The 16,380-nt window shown below is 34.2% G+C and overlaps 1 protein-coding gene and 1 pseudogene across 1 annotated transcript; both read left to right on the top strand.

The window, feature by feature from the left end:
* Positions 1 to 12,107: 12,107 nt before the first annotated feature.
* On the top strand, positions 12,108 to 14,054 carry LOC100248050 (probable aspartic proteinase GIP2; annotated as a pseudogene).
* Positions 14,055 to 15,116: 1,062 nt separating this feature from the next.
* LOC100253184 (mitogen-activated protein kinase kinase kinase 20-like) lies at positions 15,117 to 16,343 on the top strand. Its single transcript, XM_002269602.3, has one exon. The coding sequence runs from the start codon at positions 15,118 to 15,120 to the stop codon at positions 16,147 to 16,149; it is 1,032 nt and encodes a 343-aa protein (XP_002269638.2). The 5' UTR covers position 15,117; the 3' UTR covers positions 16,150 to 16,343.
* Positions 16,344 to 16,380: the final 37 nt, after the last annotated feature.

The raw sequence follows: 16,380 nt of genomic DNA on the forward strand, positions 1-16,380 counted from the left end.
ATAGATTAATTTTATATATTATTGTAGTAGGAAAAATTTTGCCAACTCATTAATTACTATGTGTCAATAATGGGCTAATAATATATTGATATGTCATATAAAATAATCTGGTAAAAAATCAAATAAATATTAATTCATTATCATAATTAATTAATTATGATAATTAAAATAAATAAAATTATGGTAATTAATAAAATTTATTTCATAAAAATTAATTGTGATCATTATCCTAAATAATTCATTATGATAATTAAAATGAATTATAATTATCATAATAAATAAATAAGATAATTATCTCTAGAAAATCAAAAGATAATTTCAAAATAAGATTTTCATCATATAAATAAAGGGTTGCTCTTATTTCAAAGTTCATTGAGATGATTAAAGAAAATTCTGGAGAGCTTTTAAAGAAATTCCTTGAAGACTCAATATTTCTTGAAAGCTTCTAGAAAAGAGGACTTCTTGCAAAAAAAAAAAAAAAAGACTTGAGGATATTTTTTATTGGAAGACTTTATAATCTATTATTTGACATATGCTCTTTATAAGGCAGAGTATATCAATTAATCAGAAGACTTTGTAACTCAAAGATTAGAAAAATAATCTTGATGGACTGATAACATTACCTTGTTAGATTATGGATACTAGTTCATGGGAGTCTGCAAGTAATATACAGTAAGTTATGGACTTGAGCTTTGTCTCGTAATTTTAGAGGATAGTGAGTGCAGTTGACTCTTTTTAGTGACGTGTTGAATCAACTTTATAATTAGATTATGATGGAGGTAGTATTTTCCTATGAGTTCTAGTGGACCCTGCTTGAGCTCCTAATTCATGGTGACATGTTTTATTTGAGGAATATGGGTTTGTAGTTCATAAGTGTGCATAAAGGTATTTTGATAAAAATGAAAGGTTGCACTAAATCTTATGAACAATCTTTTTGGGTTGGTGGATTTGACTAATTAATTAGAACCCATTAGGGCTAATTAATTAATTAGAAACCAAGTGAGTTAAATTAGATGACCTAAGCCTAATTTAGGTTTAAGTCACTTAAGTCCACAAGGAACCCTATATAAACCCCCTAAGCTTTTAGCATTTTGTCCATTGTCTTTTAGAGAAAGATTGAGAAAAACCCTAGCTACCGTCAAAAGATGAAGAAAAACCCACATTTATCTTATACTAGGATCCATGAAGGGAGAGATTAAGTGGAAGACCTTTAGGTAGATGAGTTCTACGACACCGCGACATTTTTTTGGATTGGATTTGATTTAGGAACATTTAAATTGTAGGTACATAATGTATCTTTAGATTTAGATTTTGATATGTTTTTTTAAAGACATTGTTTTCCGTTGCGTTATATTTAAAGAGCCTAGGATAGATAGCATGTACCCTACAAGATCTAAGGCCAAGGAACAAAGTAATTTAGGGTTCCCAAGATTAAAGTCATCATCCTCATTGTTTATGTTAATGACATAATAGTGATATCGAGAATCTTGGATCACTTCGTTCCTTATCCTAGGATTAGGTTAAGTGCATGAACTTTTTCCTAAGCTTCTAGATCCTATACAATGGAAGCAAAAACACAAATTTTAGCACAAAAGGATTTAGATTTGTGTTTTAGAAAACATTACCAAAAATTTAGATGTTCCTAATAAATTACTTTTGGTAAAGATCAATCCTACAGTTATCGAAAGTCTTATACACCCAAGATTTTTTACATCCTTATTCTTTAGCACATAAATATTTTGGGGGGAAGGGGGGAGAAATGGAGGATAAAGGCTAAGGCTCTCTCTTTATGATTGGTGGAAGATTGAAGCTATGAAAACCTTAACCCCTTAAGGAATATTTATAGGGTTCTTAACTAGGCTTAAGTGACTTAAGCCCACATGGGTTTGGGTTACTTAATGTTACCCAAAATGGGTCATAATTGATTAATTAACCTCACAAAGTCATTTAATTAATCGATTAGCTCAACCAAGAGATATCGTTAACTAATCCCTTTGCAACTTAGCATAATTGCCAAAGTGTCTTTATGCACGTGAGTGAACTAAGAGTCAATCCAACCCTTATAAATCGTGTTAATAAGGTATATGAGCTTGAACAGAGACTACTAGGACCCATAGGACTATATTGACTTCCTCATAATCCAATTATGAAGTTGATTAGACATCCCACTATAGAGAATAAACTGCACTCTAGTACCCTATGTCAATAATAATTAGACACTAAGTGCTCAAGTCTATGACCTGCTATTCATTGTGTATAGTTTTCCCATGAATTAGTGTTTGTAGTCTAACAAGATGAAAATTATTAGCCTTTAAACACTATCTTTACTATTCTTAAATTACAAATCCTCTTATTGTGTGATCAACTTACATATCTTAGCTCTCAAAGAGTTTATGTCAAGTTCTACTTAAGGAACTACTATAGTCATAGTTTATATGAAAACACCTTCCTAATATCACTCAACAAAACACTCTGTCACAATCCTATGAGATATTATGGTGCCTTTATTGGGAATATCTATTGTTATCAACCTCCATCAAAAGTGACTTAAACCATAGGGAATATATGGTCACTTTAGGATCTCACTTATAGGTCAAAACCACTGTTAACTTGGGTATAAGCTTAGTATTCTCTCAAGTTTGACAGACAACATAATGAAGCAATTTAATGAAGTCATGACTAGTTGATAGTCTTATGTCATAACTTACTATAGGTGTTATTCAATGTGTAATCATATACATTGTGCACTCACAATATGAAACCTATCTCGATGGTTAAGACTAGTCATCCCTCCAATTAAGAGGTAGTACACTATAACCTTTAATGAGTTCCCTAGGCCCATGAATTGGTTGAGAAAAAAATCATCTACTTGTAAGGAACTCATGACTTGGACCTTTCGGGCAACTCTTAATGCACTAAGTTATGTACAATGTAGGTGATACATGCAAGAATGCTCGTAAGATATAACGTATGGAATAATAATTTATTAAAGTGAAAATAAAATTTTATTAAATATATAACAAACTCCAAATTTTGTTACATCATGTCATACTTTTAGGAGATCTATCTTAACATTATCCCGCTAAACTTCAAAGCATCATGTCTTTAGAGCAAACCAACTACATATCATGTTGGCATCTTAGATCTAAGCAACAAAAGTAATACTAATTTTTCAAAAATTGATCTTTTAGGGTTAAAGTACTAATTTTTAGGTTTGGATGTTCTCAAACCTTGAATCCAAGTGTTAAATAATCAAATTGATGTCATTAGAAGTCTCATGAACTCATGATCTTCTGCTCGATGACTCTCTTTGATCTTAGCACACTTTTGATGGGGATGAAAGGAAGTTAGAAGCTATGATTTTCTTCTCTTTAGATAGTGGAAGACAAAAAATGATGGAAATCCTAACCCCTATGGGGTATTTATAAGGTTCCTAACTAGATTTAAGTGACTTGAGCCCATAGAGGCTTATGTCACTTAATCTAGTTCAAATTAAGTCCTAATTGATTAATTAACCTAATAGGGTTTACTAATTAATCAATTAGTCGAATCTAGAGACCTTGTTCACTTACCTTTATGTAACCTTGCGTAATTACCAAAGCACTTTTATACACAAAAGTGAACTTATAGCTAATTCGACCCTCATAACCTGTACTAACAAGGAATATGAGCTCAAAGCGGGAACTACTGGGACCCATAGGAGTTCTAGCTCTCTCAAAATCCAATTCTGAAGTTGATTCAACATCTCACTATAGAGAATCAATTGAACTCCAACATATGAACTCCAACATCCTATGTAAATAACAACAAGACATTATGTGCTCGAGTCTATCATTTACTATCCATTGCATTCAGTCTCCCCATGAACTGGTGTCCCTAATCTAACAAGGTGAAAGCTATCAGTATTTCAAGACTATCTTTACCATCCTTGAGTTATAAATCCTCCTATTATGTATTCAATTGACATGTCTTAGCTTTCAAATAGTCTATACCAAATTCCACTTAAGGAACCGCTATAATCATAGGTTCTAGAAACACACCTTCTTAAGAACACCCAATGGGATACACTGTCTCAATCCCATGAGATATCATAGTATCTCTATTGAGAATACCTATTACTATCAGCTTTCATTAATAGTAATTCAATTCATTGGGAATATATGATCAGCTTATGATTTCATCTATAGGTCAAAACCACTACAAACTTTAGTACAAACTCAATATTCTCTCAAGGTTGAGAGACAACACAATAAAGCAGCTTGGTGAAGTCATGAGTACTTGATAACCTTAAGTCGTGACTCACCGTAGATCCTGTCCAATGTGTAATCATACATACTAGCGCACACACCATGAGAAACCTATCCTGATAGCTAAGACTAATTATCCCTCAAATTAGGAGATAGTGTACTACAACCTCTAATAGATTGCCTAGACCCATGAACCGGCTGTGAACAGGTCATCTAATTGCAAGGAACCCGGAATTTGGATCTTCCCTGCAATTCCTAATGCACCTAAGTCATGTACAATGCAAAAGATGCAGATAAGAATGCTCATAAAGTGTAAGTATGAAATATGAATAAATAAAAATGAAACTAAAATATTATTAAATAAATAATGAATTCCAAATCTATTACATCATGTCATGAATTTAAGGGCTCTATTCAAACACATTAGACATATATATTGTTTTTGTGACCATCAAAGACTCTTCTTATCAATGTCTTGGTGAAGGGATTCGTCAGGTTTTTTACAAAAGGTATCTTCTCAACCACTATATCACCTCTCTAAACTATATCACGAGTTAAGTGGTACTTCATCTCAATATGTTTATTATTTCAATGGTTTATTGGTTTATTAGATTGTGTCACAACCCCATTATTGTTACAGAATAGTATCATGGGTTGCACAACCAAGGATACTACCCTAAATCTCATAAGGAACTTCATAAGCCAAACGACTTCCTTTGCTGCTTTTGAAGCTGCAACATTCTTGGCTTCCATAAAGGAGTCACCAATGCAAGACTACTTCACACTTCTCCATCTAACAACCACACCACCAAAGGTAACTACAAACCTAGAGATAGATTGATGAGAATCTTTATTAGATTGAAAGTCTGAATTTATGTACCCTTTAGGTACTAACTTGTTACTATGGAACACAAACATATAATCTCTCGTTCTCTTAAAGTACTTGAGTATATGCTTAATATCTATCTAGTGTTCTGCTCTTAGATTTAATTGATATCTACTCACCATACCTACTAGAAAGCAAATATCTGATTTAGTACATAACATTGCATACATGAGGCTACCAACTATTGAGGCATAGGGTGCTTTTGACAAATGTTCTTTTTCCACAAGTGTCTTAGGACACTAATACTAAGAATGAGGAGTAGAAAACCCTTCTTGAAACCTTGTATCATATACTTGACCAAACAATTATCTATGTATCTATGTAAGTGGCTTGAGACAATGCCAAATTCATATTTTAATAGTCTCTTAAAACCTTAATCCCAAGAATATACTTTGCTTCTCCTAGATCTTTCATATAGAATTTAGTAGATAACTAAATTTTAATTGATGACAATATCCCTACATCATTACCAATGAATTGAATGTTATCAACGTACAAGACCTTGAAGACCACAATGTTTTACTTCACTTTCTTGTACACATAAGGTTCATCCTTATTTTAATCAAAGTTAAAAGTCTTAATAGCCTGATCAAAACGCTTGTTCCATAAGTGTGATGCTTGCTTTAATTCATAAATAGATTTATACAACTTGCAAACCATATGCTCTTAGTCATTTCCTATGAAATCGTGTGGTACATTATATAGATGCTCTTATCGAGATTGTTATTCAAGAATGCAGTCTTAACATCCATTTTCCATATCTCATAATCGAGATGTGCTACAATAGATAGAAATATTCTGATAGACTTGAGCATGATTATTGGTGAAAAGGTTTCCTTATGGTCGAAGCTAGGTTTTTTATTATAACTCTCCGTTACAAGCCTAGTTTTAAAGGTCTCAACTTTTCCATTTAGTCCCCTCTTCCTCTTATGGAACCACTTGCATCCTATGAGTTTTATCCCTTTAAGTGTTTCTACAAGTTCCCAAACTTGGTTAGAATACATGGATTCCAACTCTGCCTCTATAGCCTCTTACCAAAGATGTGCATCCATATCACTCATCACACTATCATAATATGTGGGATCAATCTCATGTTTCTTTTAAGTGACCTCAAAGAACTCTCCCAAATACATGAATTGGTTTGGTTGAACAATAACCTTCTCACTACATCGAGACACTTGTGTACTAAAAATAAGAATGGTTGGTATTAGATCCATAGTTTTTTATGTTGTTATGGGAGTCTCATCTAGTTCTCTCAAATTGACCTTACCTTTTGTTTTATTACTCATCATATGGTCATCCTCCAAAAATCTGACATTTGTACTCACAAACACCTTTTAATCAACTTGACTATAAAAGTAATAACCCTTAGTCCCTTTTGGATATCGTACAAACTAACAAACTTCTAATGTTGGTTCCAACTTATCTACCTTTGGCTTTAGAACATGTGTTGGACACCCCTATATGTGAATATGATGAAACTAGACTTACGATTCATCCACATCTCTATAGGAGTCAAAGGTATTGACTTAGATGGAACTAAAGTTCAGAAGATATCTACCAATGTCTAAGTTATATAGAGGGTATTGAAAAACTCATCATGGATTTCATCATGTCCAATAGAGTTTGCTTTCTTATTTTCGCTACTCAATTTTATTGTGGTATTCCAGAGGCACTCAATTGGGATATAATCTCATGCTCTCTAAGGAAAAAATTAAACTCATTTAACATGTACTCTTTACTTTGATTAGATCGAAGTGTCTCGAGGCATTTACCTAATCGTTTATCCAATTCTACCCTAAATTCCTTAAATTTTTCCAAGGCATCAAATTTCCTATGCATAAGACAAAACATAACCATACCTAGGGTAATCATCTATGAAAGTGATGAAATACTTATACCCACTACGTACTTGGATATTAATATAAGCCTAAAAATTGGGTAGAAAACCAGAAAAAAAAATAGGCCTAAAAATCATTGAACCAAAGGGTTAAAAAATTTAAATATGAAAGGAAACCCTTGGACCAATTTTGGGCTTTTCATATCGTATCTTATTGTGGAACATAAAAGAAAGTAAATAACTAGAGCACGACTTAGGATCAAAACTAAAAGAAAGAATAATTGAGTGAACATAGGAAATTAATCAAGACTTGAAAGTTAATGTATGGCATATTAAAATAGTAGAAAAATAATTGTAATTATGTCATTTTTTAATTGTATTTTTCATATTTATTCTTATTAATTGTTAATCGAGATTTCCAGTCTCTAACAATCACACAAGGCGGGAGTTTGCGTTTTCAGACTGTTGGAGCTACCTCTATTTCAAGTAGAGGAAAGTCTTCAAGCTTGAAATGAAAGCCCTCGGTCTTGGGTTTATAGGGTTCAAGAAAAATAATTATAATTATGTCATCTTTTAATTGTATTTTTCATATTTATTCTTATTAATTGTTAATGTATCTTCTTATTTAAATACCTTATTTTTTTTAGTTTTATTGTTTACCTTCATTCTTAGCAACAATTAAATTTAACCTTATTTAAATTAAAATAATTATTTTCACATATCCAGTTTTCATTAATTGGATGAGAATAAATATAGAGTTGCATATTCTTTATTTTTATTAATTTTTTTTATTTTGAAATGGAGACGGCTCCAACGGTTTGAAAAAGGTGTGGATCGGTTCGGTCAATGAGAGATGCAAATTCTCGCCCATAGTTGTGAAAGGCACACCTAAGGCATACCTAAGCTTCGAGTGGTGCGATGCCATTCTCCGATGCCTTCACGAAGGTGCCGCGTCGGGTTGCAGAGGGTTGAAGGCAGAGAAACCCTAATTTTTTATTTTGATTTTTTGGGATCAAAACGACATTGTTTTGGCCATGTTTTCCTTTTTAACCCCCTTTTTTTGTTGTTTTGAACCCTACACCACTCCCAAATCTTGCCCTAGCCTCAACCGTGCAGTGGAGAAGTTAAAAAGACGAAGAAGATGAGGAAAAATAGAGGAAAATAGAGAAAAAAATAGTCACGTACCTTTTCGGGACCTCAGTATTTTTCTCTTTTCTGCATTTTTTTCCATTCTTGTCTTATAACTCTCATTGGCATTTAAAAAATATATATAAATATTATAGTTTGACATAAAAATTTTACTAAATAAAAATAATCAAACAAAAAACACTCATGTGCATATTTTATGTTAATGTGATATGCATTTAAATTTTTTTTCTTAATTTAATTATAATTATTTTATTGTAGTATAAATATAAATATTGTATTTTGACATGAAAATTTTACTAAATAAAAATAAACAAACAAAAACACTCATGTGCATATTTTATGTTAATGTGATATGCATTTAATTTTTTTTTCTTAATTTAATTTTAATTATTTTATTGCAGTATAAATATAAATATTGTATTTTGACATGAAAATTTTACTAAATAAAAATAAACAAACAAAAAACACTCATGTGCATATTTTTGGTTAATGTGATATGTATATTTTTTTTTTCTATTTTTTTCTTAATTTAGTTATAATTATTTTATTGTAGTATAAATATAAGTATTGTATATTGTAGTATAAATATAAATACTGTATTTTGACATGAAAATTTTATTAAATAAAAATAAACAAACAAAAAACACTCATATGCATATTTTTTGTTAATGTGATATACATTTAAAAAATTTTTTTTTCTCTTTTTAATTATAATTATTTTATTGTAGTATAGATAATTTATCTACAAGATGGATAATGAGAGTGAAACTCAAGTGGACTCTAATGCAAGTGGAAGAAGAGATCCCGAATGGAAGTATACTCGTTTGGTTAATGAAAAAAATTTGAACACAATCATATGCATTTTTTGTGATAAAGTAACCAAAGAAGGCATATATAAACACAAACAACATCTTGTTAGTGGATATAGAAATGCTAAAAAGTGTAGAAGATGTCCGGAACATGTTAGAGAAGAAATGGAAGAGTTTATGAGTTCCAAGAAAAGTAAAAAAGAACAAATGAATATGGGAAGCGAAAATGTTAATGAAGATTTGTTTGATTTAGAAGATGAAGATTTTGGTGAGGAGATTAATAGTAGAATGAATGTCACCAACATTTATAGTGGAGGTAGTAACCGAGGAGGAAGTGGTGGTAGGCTGTTTTCTTAAAAAGAAACCAAGAAAAAAAGTCATATGGATCATTTTTTCACTCCTAATGCAGAGATGGTTGTTCAAAATCGAAGAAGTGGGAAAATGAAACAAACTACCATCAATGATGCCTACAAAAAAAAAAGTAAGAGAAAGAGCTTGTATGGTTATCACAAGGTGGATGTATGAGGTTGCTATTCCATTTAATACAATCACATATCCGAGTTTCCAACCAATGATTGAGGCTATTGGCCAATATAGTGTGGGTATAAAGAGACCAACTCTTCATGAGATAAGAGTTACTACCCTTAAGAAAGAATTGGCTCTCACAATAGATTTGATGAAAGATCATATGGTGGAATGGAAAAAAAATGGATGTTCAATTATGTCGGATGGACGGACCGATAGGAAAAAGATAACTTTGGTGAACTTTTTGATTAATTAATCAAAGGGAACCATGTTAATGCAATCTATTAATACTTCTTCAATGATTAAGATGGGAGAAAAGATGTTTGAGTTACTTAACAAATAGGTTGAGCAAGTTGGTGAGGAGAATGTTATTCAAGTTATAATAGATAATCACTCAAGTTTTGTGATAATAGGTAATAAATACTATTTCTTGAATTTTTATTTACTTTTAAAATTTTAATTATTTATCTTGAGAACTTATGTAAATTTATTATCTACAATGTCACATAGGGAGGTTGTTAGAATTAAAGCGCCTGCATTTGTATTGGATACCATGTGCTGCACATTACCTTGACCTGATGTTGGAAGATATTGAAAAGCTACCAAACATTAGAGGAAATTGGAGAGGGCTATATCACTAAATGAGTATATTTATAATCACTCAGGGCTACTCAACATGATGAGGCGGTTTACTGGACAAAGGGAATTGCTTAGGCTTGCTAAGACTCAGTTTGCAACTGCTTTCATCACATTGTCGCGATTGCATGAACAAAAAAACAACTTGAGGAAGATGTTTATAAACTCAAATTGGTCAGATAGTAAATAAGCAAAAAAATAGAAAGGGAAAACTATAGCCAACATAGTTCTAATGCCTTCATTTTGGAATACTATTGTATTTTGCTTAAAAGTTTCGGGTTCCCTAGTTCGTGTTCTTCGTTTGGTTGATGGTGAAAAAAAAGCTCCTATGGGATACATCTATGAGGCCATGAATAGAGCTAAGGATACAATTGTGAGAAGTTTTAATGGAAATGAAGAGAAGTACAAAGAAATCTTCAACATCATTGATAAGAGGTGAGAGATTCAGCTTCATCGGCCTTTGCATGCAACATGGTACTTTTTGAACCCAAAATTCTTCTATGATAAACCAGAAATAGAGCATGATGCAGAGATTATGAGTGATTTGTATAAATACATCTTAAGGCTAACAAGAGACCCTGCTAAGCAAGAAAAAGTTGTGGCCGAAGTGAGTTTGTACACAAATGCCCAAGGACTATTCGAGAATGAGTTAGTTGTTAGGACAAGGAAGACTAGAGCATTAGGTTAGTTATTTAGTTTTGTTTATTTAAATTATTAGATTGTGTTTTTGCTAAAATAGGTGAATTGTTTCACTAAATTGTTAATATCTATACTACAGTTGAATGGTGGCTGCATATGGAACTTCAACTCCAAATTTGCAAAGGTTTGCAATGAAATTCATATACTTAACATGCAGTGCATCAGTTTGTGAACAGAATTGGAGCATCTTTGAAAATGTAAGTGACCAAAATAATTACAAGTAATAGTCTAATAGAGTCTTGAATGTGACTTAAAAGTTAAAACTTTAAAATATATTTATGAGCTTATGAATTTTTGCAGATTCATAGCAAGAGGAAAAATAGGTTAGATCATCAACGCTTGAATGATTTGATATATATTAAGTATAATCAAGCCTTGAAGATAAGATACAATGAACGTAACACCATTGACCCAATTTTTTTGAAAGATATAAATGATAACAATGAATGGTTGATAGGAAGAATTGAAGATGAGGATTCTCATGGAGGTGCACACGATGATTTTGTGTTTGATGTAATTTGACATGGAGTGATGTTGCTAGAGCTACTGGAGCTGAGGAGGCCATGTTTGATACTAGAGCTAGTGCTAGAGCAAACTCAAACATAATACCACCAATGAGGAAGATAGCTTCAATTTTTAGAATTTTTCCTTCTCATTCACTAATAGATGAAGATGGAGACATGGTTGATTCAGCAGATGAAGAAGATGGGGTAGACTACAAATGTGATGATGATGATGATGATGATTTTGTTGATTTAGAAGAGGAATGATGATTGCTTGTTGTGGACAAATTTCATGTTTTGGTTTAGAAACTTTGGATTTGGATATGTATTAGGCTATTAACAATATGGATTTGGATTTTTTTTTTATTTTTTATTTATGCTTGGAGTTCTTTATTTTACTGTTTTATGTTGATTAAATTGAAGTTTTGGATGATATTTGACGATTTATGTGTTTAGGACAAATAAATGATTGTTAAATTTGATTATATTATCTAAAAATATATATGTAAATTAGAGTGCGACTCACTTCACTAAAGCCCGCGCCTTCGGTTCACCTTGCGCGTTAGGCTCCAAGACTCCTTTACGCCTTGAGTCTTTAAAAACTATGGTTCAAACCAAGTTTGAAAAGTTTCCACAACAACCTTTCTAGATTGTTTTTGTTTGTCATGATTCATGCCATTAACCAAAGCCAGACGGCTAGCCTTGCTTGACCTTAAGTCTCCATCCACCCAGCACAACCTGTAAAAATAACTACCCTTCCACTTCTTATTCCATGCCCATTTCCTTCTTCTCTTATAGCTACCAAACTCTATCATGGCTTCCTCTATTTCCTACTTTCTCTTCTTTTCCTCCCTACTCTTCGTTTCATCCTCTAATGCTCAGTCATCGTTCAGGCCTCATGCCTTTGTTGTTCCCATCTCAAAAGATGGCTCTACTCTCCAATATGTGACCAGTATCAACCAAATGACCCCCCTTGTGCCTTTCCAACTTGTGGTTGATCTTGGGGGTCAGTTCTTATGCGTTGATTGTGAGCAAAATTACGTGTCTTCCTCATACCGCCCGACGCAGTACAAGTTAGCCCAATGCTTAGTAGCCAAGGCCAGTGGCTATGGGAATTTCTTCTCAGCTTCTAAGCTAGGGTGCAACAACAACACATGCGGTGTCCTGTCGGATAACACAGTGACCCGCACTGCCTCCAGTGACGAGCTTGTTGTAGATGTTGTATCAGTCTAAGCCACTAATGGGTCAAACCCAGGTAGATCAGTCTCTGTGTCCAAGTTCCTCTTTTCCTATGCTCCAACCTCCCTCCTGGAAGGCCTTGCTAGTGGGGCCAAGGGCATGATGCATATTGCACTTCCTTCACAGTTCGCCTCTGCTTTTAACTTCCATAGAAAATTTTCCATATGTCTGTCTTCTTCAACCATAGTTGATGGCATCATATTCTTGGGTGATGGCCCTTATGAGCTGCTCCTTAATGTGGACGCCTCTCAGTTACTCATCTACACCCCACTGATTCTCAATCCTGTGAGCATAGTTTCCACTTACTCTCAAGGCGAGTCTTCTATAGAATATTTATTTGGAGTAAATTCCATTTAGATAAATGAAAAGGTTCCCATTGAACACATCCTTGTTGTCCATTAATAGTAAGGCGTTAGAGAGACAAAGATCAACACAGTCAACCCCTACATTGTCATGGAGACTTCCATTTACAGTGCCTTCACTAAGGCCTTCATCAGCACGACCGCCTCCATGAACATCACTAGAGTGGCAACAGTAGCACCATTCAACATCTACTTCAACTCAAAGAATGTGTATAGCACACAGGGCGGGGCAACTATTCCTACCATCGGTCTTGTTCTGCAAAACAACAGCATGGTCTGGAGAATTTTCAGAGCGAATTCAATGGTGTTTGTCAATGGTGATGTGTTGTGCCTTGGATTTGTTGATGGAGGAGAAAACCCCAGTGTTGATGCTTGATCAACTGGAGTCAGATCTCCCTTGTGTTGTGTCACGTAGAGCCTCTTCCCTGCATAAAGGATGTCCGGATAGGGTGTTCGGACACGCCCATCCAAAGCTTAAGTCAAACACAGGTGGGTTGGAACCCTTTTGAGAGGAGAGTGAATAGGCCAGTTTAGATGTGTGTACCTAGGTTATGCTTCAGGAGGGCTTTTATAGTGATTTAGAGGGAGTCATTGTAGTGCTGAGTTGACACTTTGATTTTCTCTGCAATGATGGTTATCCTGTAGGTGGCAGGGCAATCATCACAATTTAAAGCGGCTAGTAGGTGTCATCAGATGATGCATCATGATGCAGCTACCCGTCATTTCAGCTTGCTAGAGGTATGGGGCAGTGTGAGACAATCCATTGACATGGATGTAAGGGTAGGAGAAAATCCCATTAGTCATTACCATGTCAAATGGAAACAATTATATGTAGCAAAGGAGACTTGGAAGCTAGCTAGAAGATGTTGCCCGCTCTGGGGGGCTTGGTGTTATCTGCAAGGTGCATATGTGGTCCGAGTAGAATGCTTTAGGCACTACGACATCTATCCAAACAGTATTGAGGGCGCACGACACGTGGTCTGACACGTGAAAGAGAGTCCCCACACCCAGAACTTCAATTGTTATTGGAGGGTACCAGTTGGAGGATAACCTTATACAGTTTGATCTGGCTACATCAAGGCTTGGGTTCAACTCCTTTCTCCTCTTCAGCCAAACCACATGCTCCAACTTCAACTTCACATCCAATTAAACCTTTCAGAGGATCTTCACATAGGTTTAACAGTATGAATAAGGAAGGAGCCATGAGGCCTTGAACCATCACTTTGTTTTGGAATGTGGTAATCCTATATGAGAAGAAATGTTCCCAACAAATGGAAAGTGAAGTTTTGGGAAAGTGATGGGTGTTTAATTTATTCCATGGTTTTGTTTAATGAACTTTGAAAGTTGTTAATGACCAAGTCAATCATAAGTCTAAAAAATTATTAATTTTATTCTATTGAGTTGATTATATATTTTAAATTGTTTGAGTAATGTTTAAATTACAAAAATTCAAAGAAAAATGCGAGAAAAAGAAGAAAAATAGAAAAAAAAAAAAGGAGAAAAAAAAATAGATTTAAAGTCAATAAATCATTTTTATATGTTACTTCAAGTTTATTTAATTTATTTCAATTCTTTTATATAAATATTAAATAATTTAAAATTTTATAAATTTATAACTAATTTATAATTATATTTCACTTTTTTTATATTTTTTGTAATAACATTATATATAAAAAATTATTTTTTAAATATTTTTCTTCTTAAAAATCAAATATAATTTAATTTTTATATGGAAAAATTAAAATAAATAAAAAAATTAAAAGTTATATATAAAATATAATTTATTGAATTAACATTATTTTTTCTTTGACTCCACAAAATATTAAAAAATGAAAAACAATTTATGTAAATTTAATAAATTTTTTAATTTTATTGACCCAAAAATTTAAATTTTTTTAGAGAAATCTAAAATTTAATTCGAGATAATCAGGTTGTTGATTAAGGTTTTGAGATAATGAAACTCTGTTTGGAGTTGAAACAGGGCTGGATTTAGAAGTTAGGCTGAGCCTTTTAAAACTATGCTCCCGCGTTTGTATGACCGTTGGAAATCCCGCGTTGTGTGACCGTTAGGGATTTGAAAATCCCGCCTTTTTCAGGTTAGAAAGAGCATTTGGGATTTCAATTTATTAACAGCTGGATCTTCCAAGAACCCTATAAACCCAAGACTTCCCTCTGTTTTCAGAAAAAGTACTTCATCTGCGATGACGGAGATAAACATGGGGATGGCGAAAAGACGTAGGGATGAGGATGACGACAATTACGAATGGATGATCAGAAGATGCTTTCCATTCAATTTTGCGAGGAGGATCTTCTTTCATGGAGGAGGCCTGGACAATTCTGATGGTCTGACTTGGATTCGAAGCCACAAGCTGGGCCAAGGAAGCTTTGCGTCTGTGTACTCTGCAAAATTGAGATCAAAATCACCGGTTGTTTTCATTGATGATAATGGCGGCAGTTGCATCATGCCCTCTGAATTGGCGGTGAAATCAGCGGAAACCTCCAAAGCGTCATCCCTCCGCAGAGAAATGGAGATTCTTGGTGTTCTGAATTCCAGTTCGTATGTCGTGCGCTGTTATGGGGATGAAATCACAAGGTCGGGTGACGGAAAACTTTACTACAATATATTGCTGGAGAAGTGTTGTGGGGGTAGTTTGGGTAGTCGGATCAGGAATTCTGGTGGGGTTGGATTGCCGGAGAATGAGGTGAGGTGCTATACTCGGGATATAGTTCGAGGACTCTGTTATATTCACGGCCATGGTTATGTCCACTGCGACATAAAACCCGATAATATTCTACTAGTGCCGACTTGTTGCAATGGTTTCAGAGCAAAGATTGGTGATTTTGGGTTGGCCAAGGAAGCCTATTATGACCCTGCAGATGAGGATGATGAGGGATGCAGTGGGGTGAGAGGTACTTTCCGATACATGTCCCCTGAATTATTGACACATAACATGCAGTGTTGGCTTTCAGATATATGGGCCCTTGGGTGTGTGGTGATAGAAATGATAACTGGGAAGCTGGTCTGGGGTTGTGAACAATTTGAAGGGTCCGACATGAGAGATCTTCTGAGGCGGATAGCTTACAGCCCTGAACTCCCAGCATTTCCAAGTGACATTTCAGAGCAAGGGAGGCATTTCTTGGAAAGTTGTCTTCATAGGGACATTGACGAGAGGTGGTCAGCCCTTATGCTATTGCGGCACCCTTTTCTATCAGAGGAAGGCCAGAGATCTGTAAGCAACCTCTTAATGGAATAAGGCGGGTCAGAACATCAAGTTTCAAGTTTTAAAGGGCAAAGAAGTGTATACTATGTACAGGGCAAGGCTGAAGGCAGTGGGTTAAGGCGGGTTTTCTTTTCCTCTGAATGGAATAAGGTCTGATGAAGACTCCTATCAAGCCAAAAGGAGGAGAAAGCTTGGGCAAGGAAGTATGAGAGCATGGAGTGTATTAGTTTAGGGGACCGAATGGTCAGATGCTTTATTCAATTG

This window comes from Vitis vinifera, chromosome 7 (assembly GCF_030704535.1).
Source record: "Vitis vinifera cultivar Pinot Noir 40024 chromosome 7, ASM3070453v1".
NCBI lineage: Eukaryota > Viridiplantae > Streptophyta > Magnoliopsida > Vitales > Vitaceae > Vitis > Vitis vinifera.

Excerpts from the sequence above, each read along its gene's own strand:
- LOC100253184 (XM_002269602.3), top strand. The coding sequence starts at position 15,118 with ATGGCGAAAAGACGTAGGGATGAGGATGACGACAATTACGAATGGATG.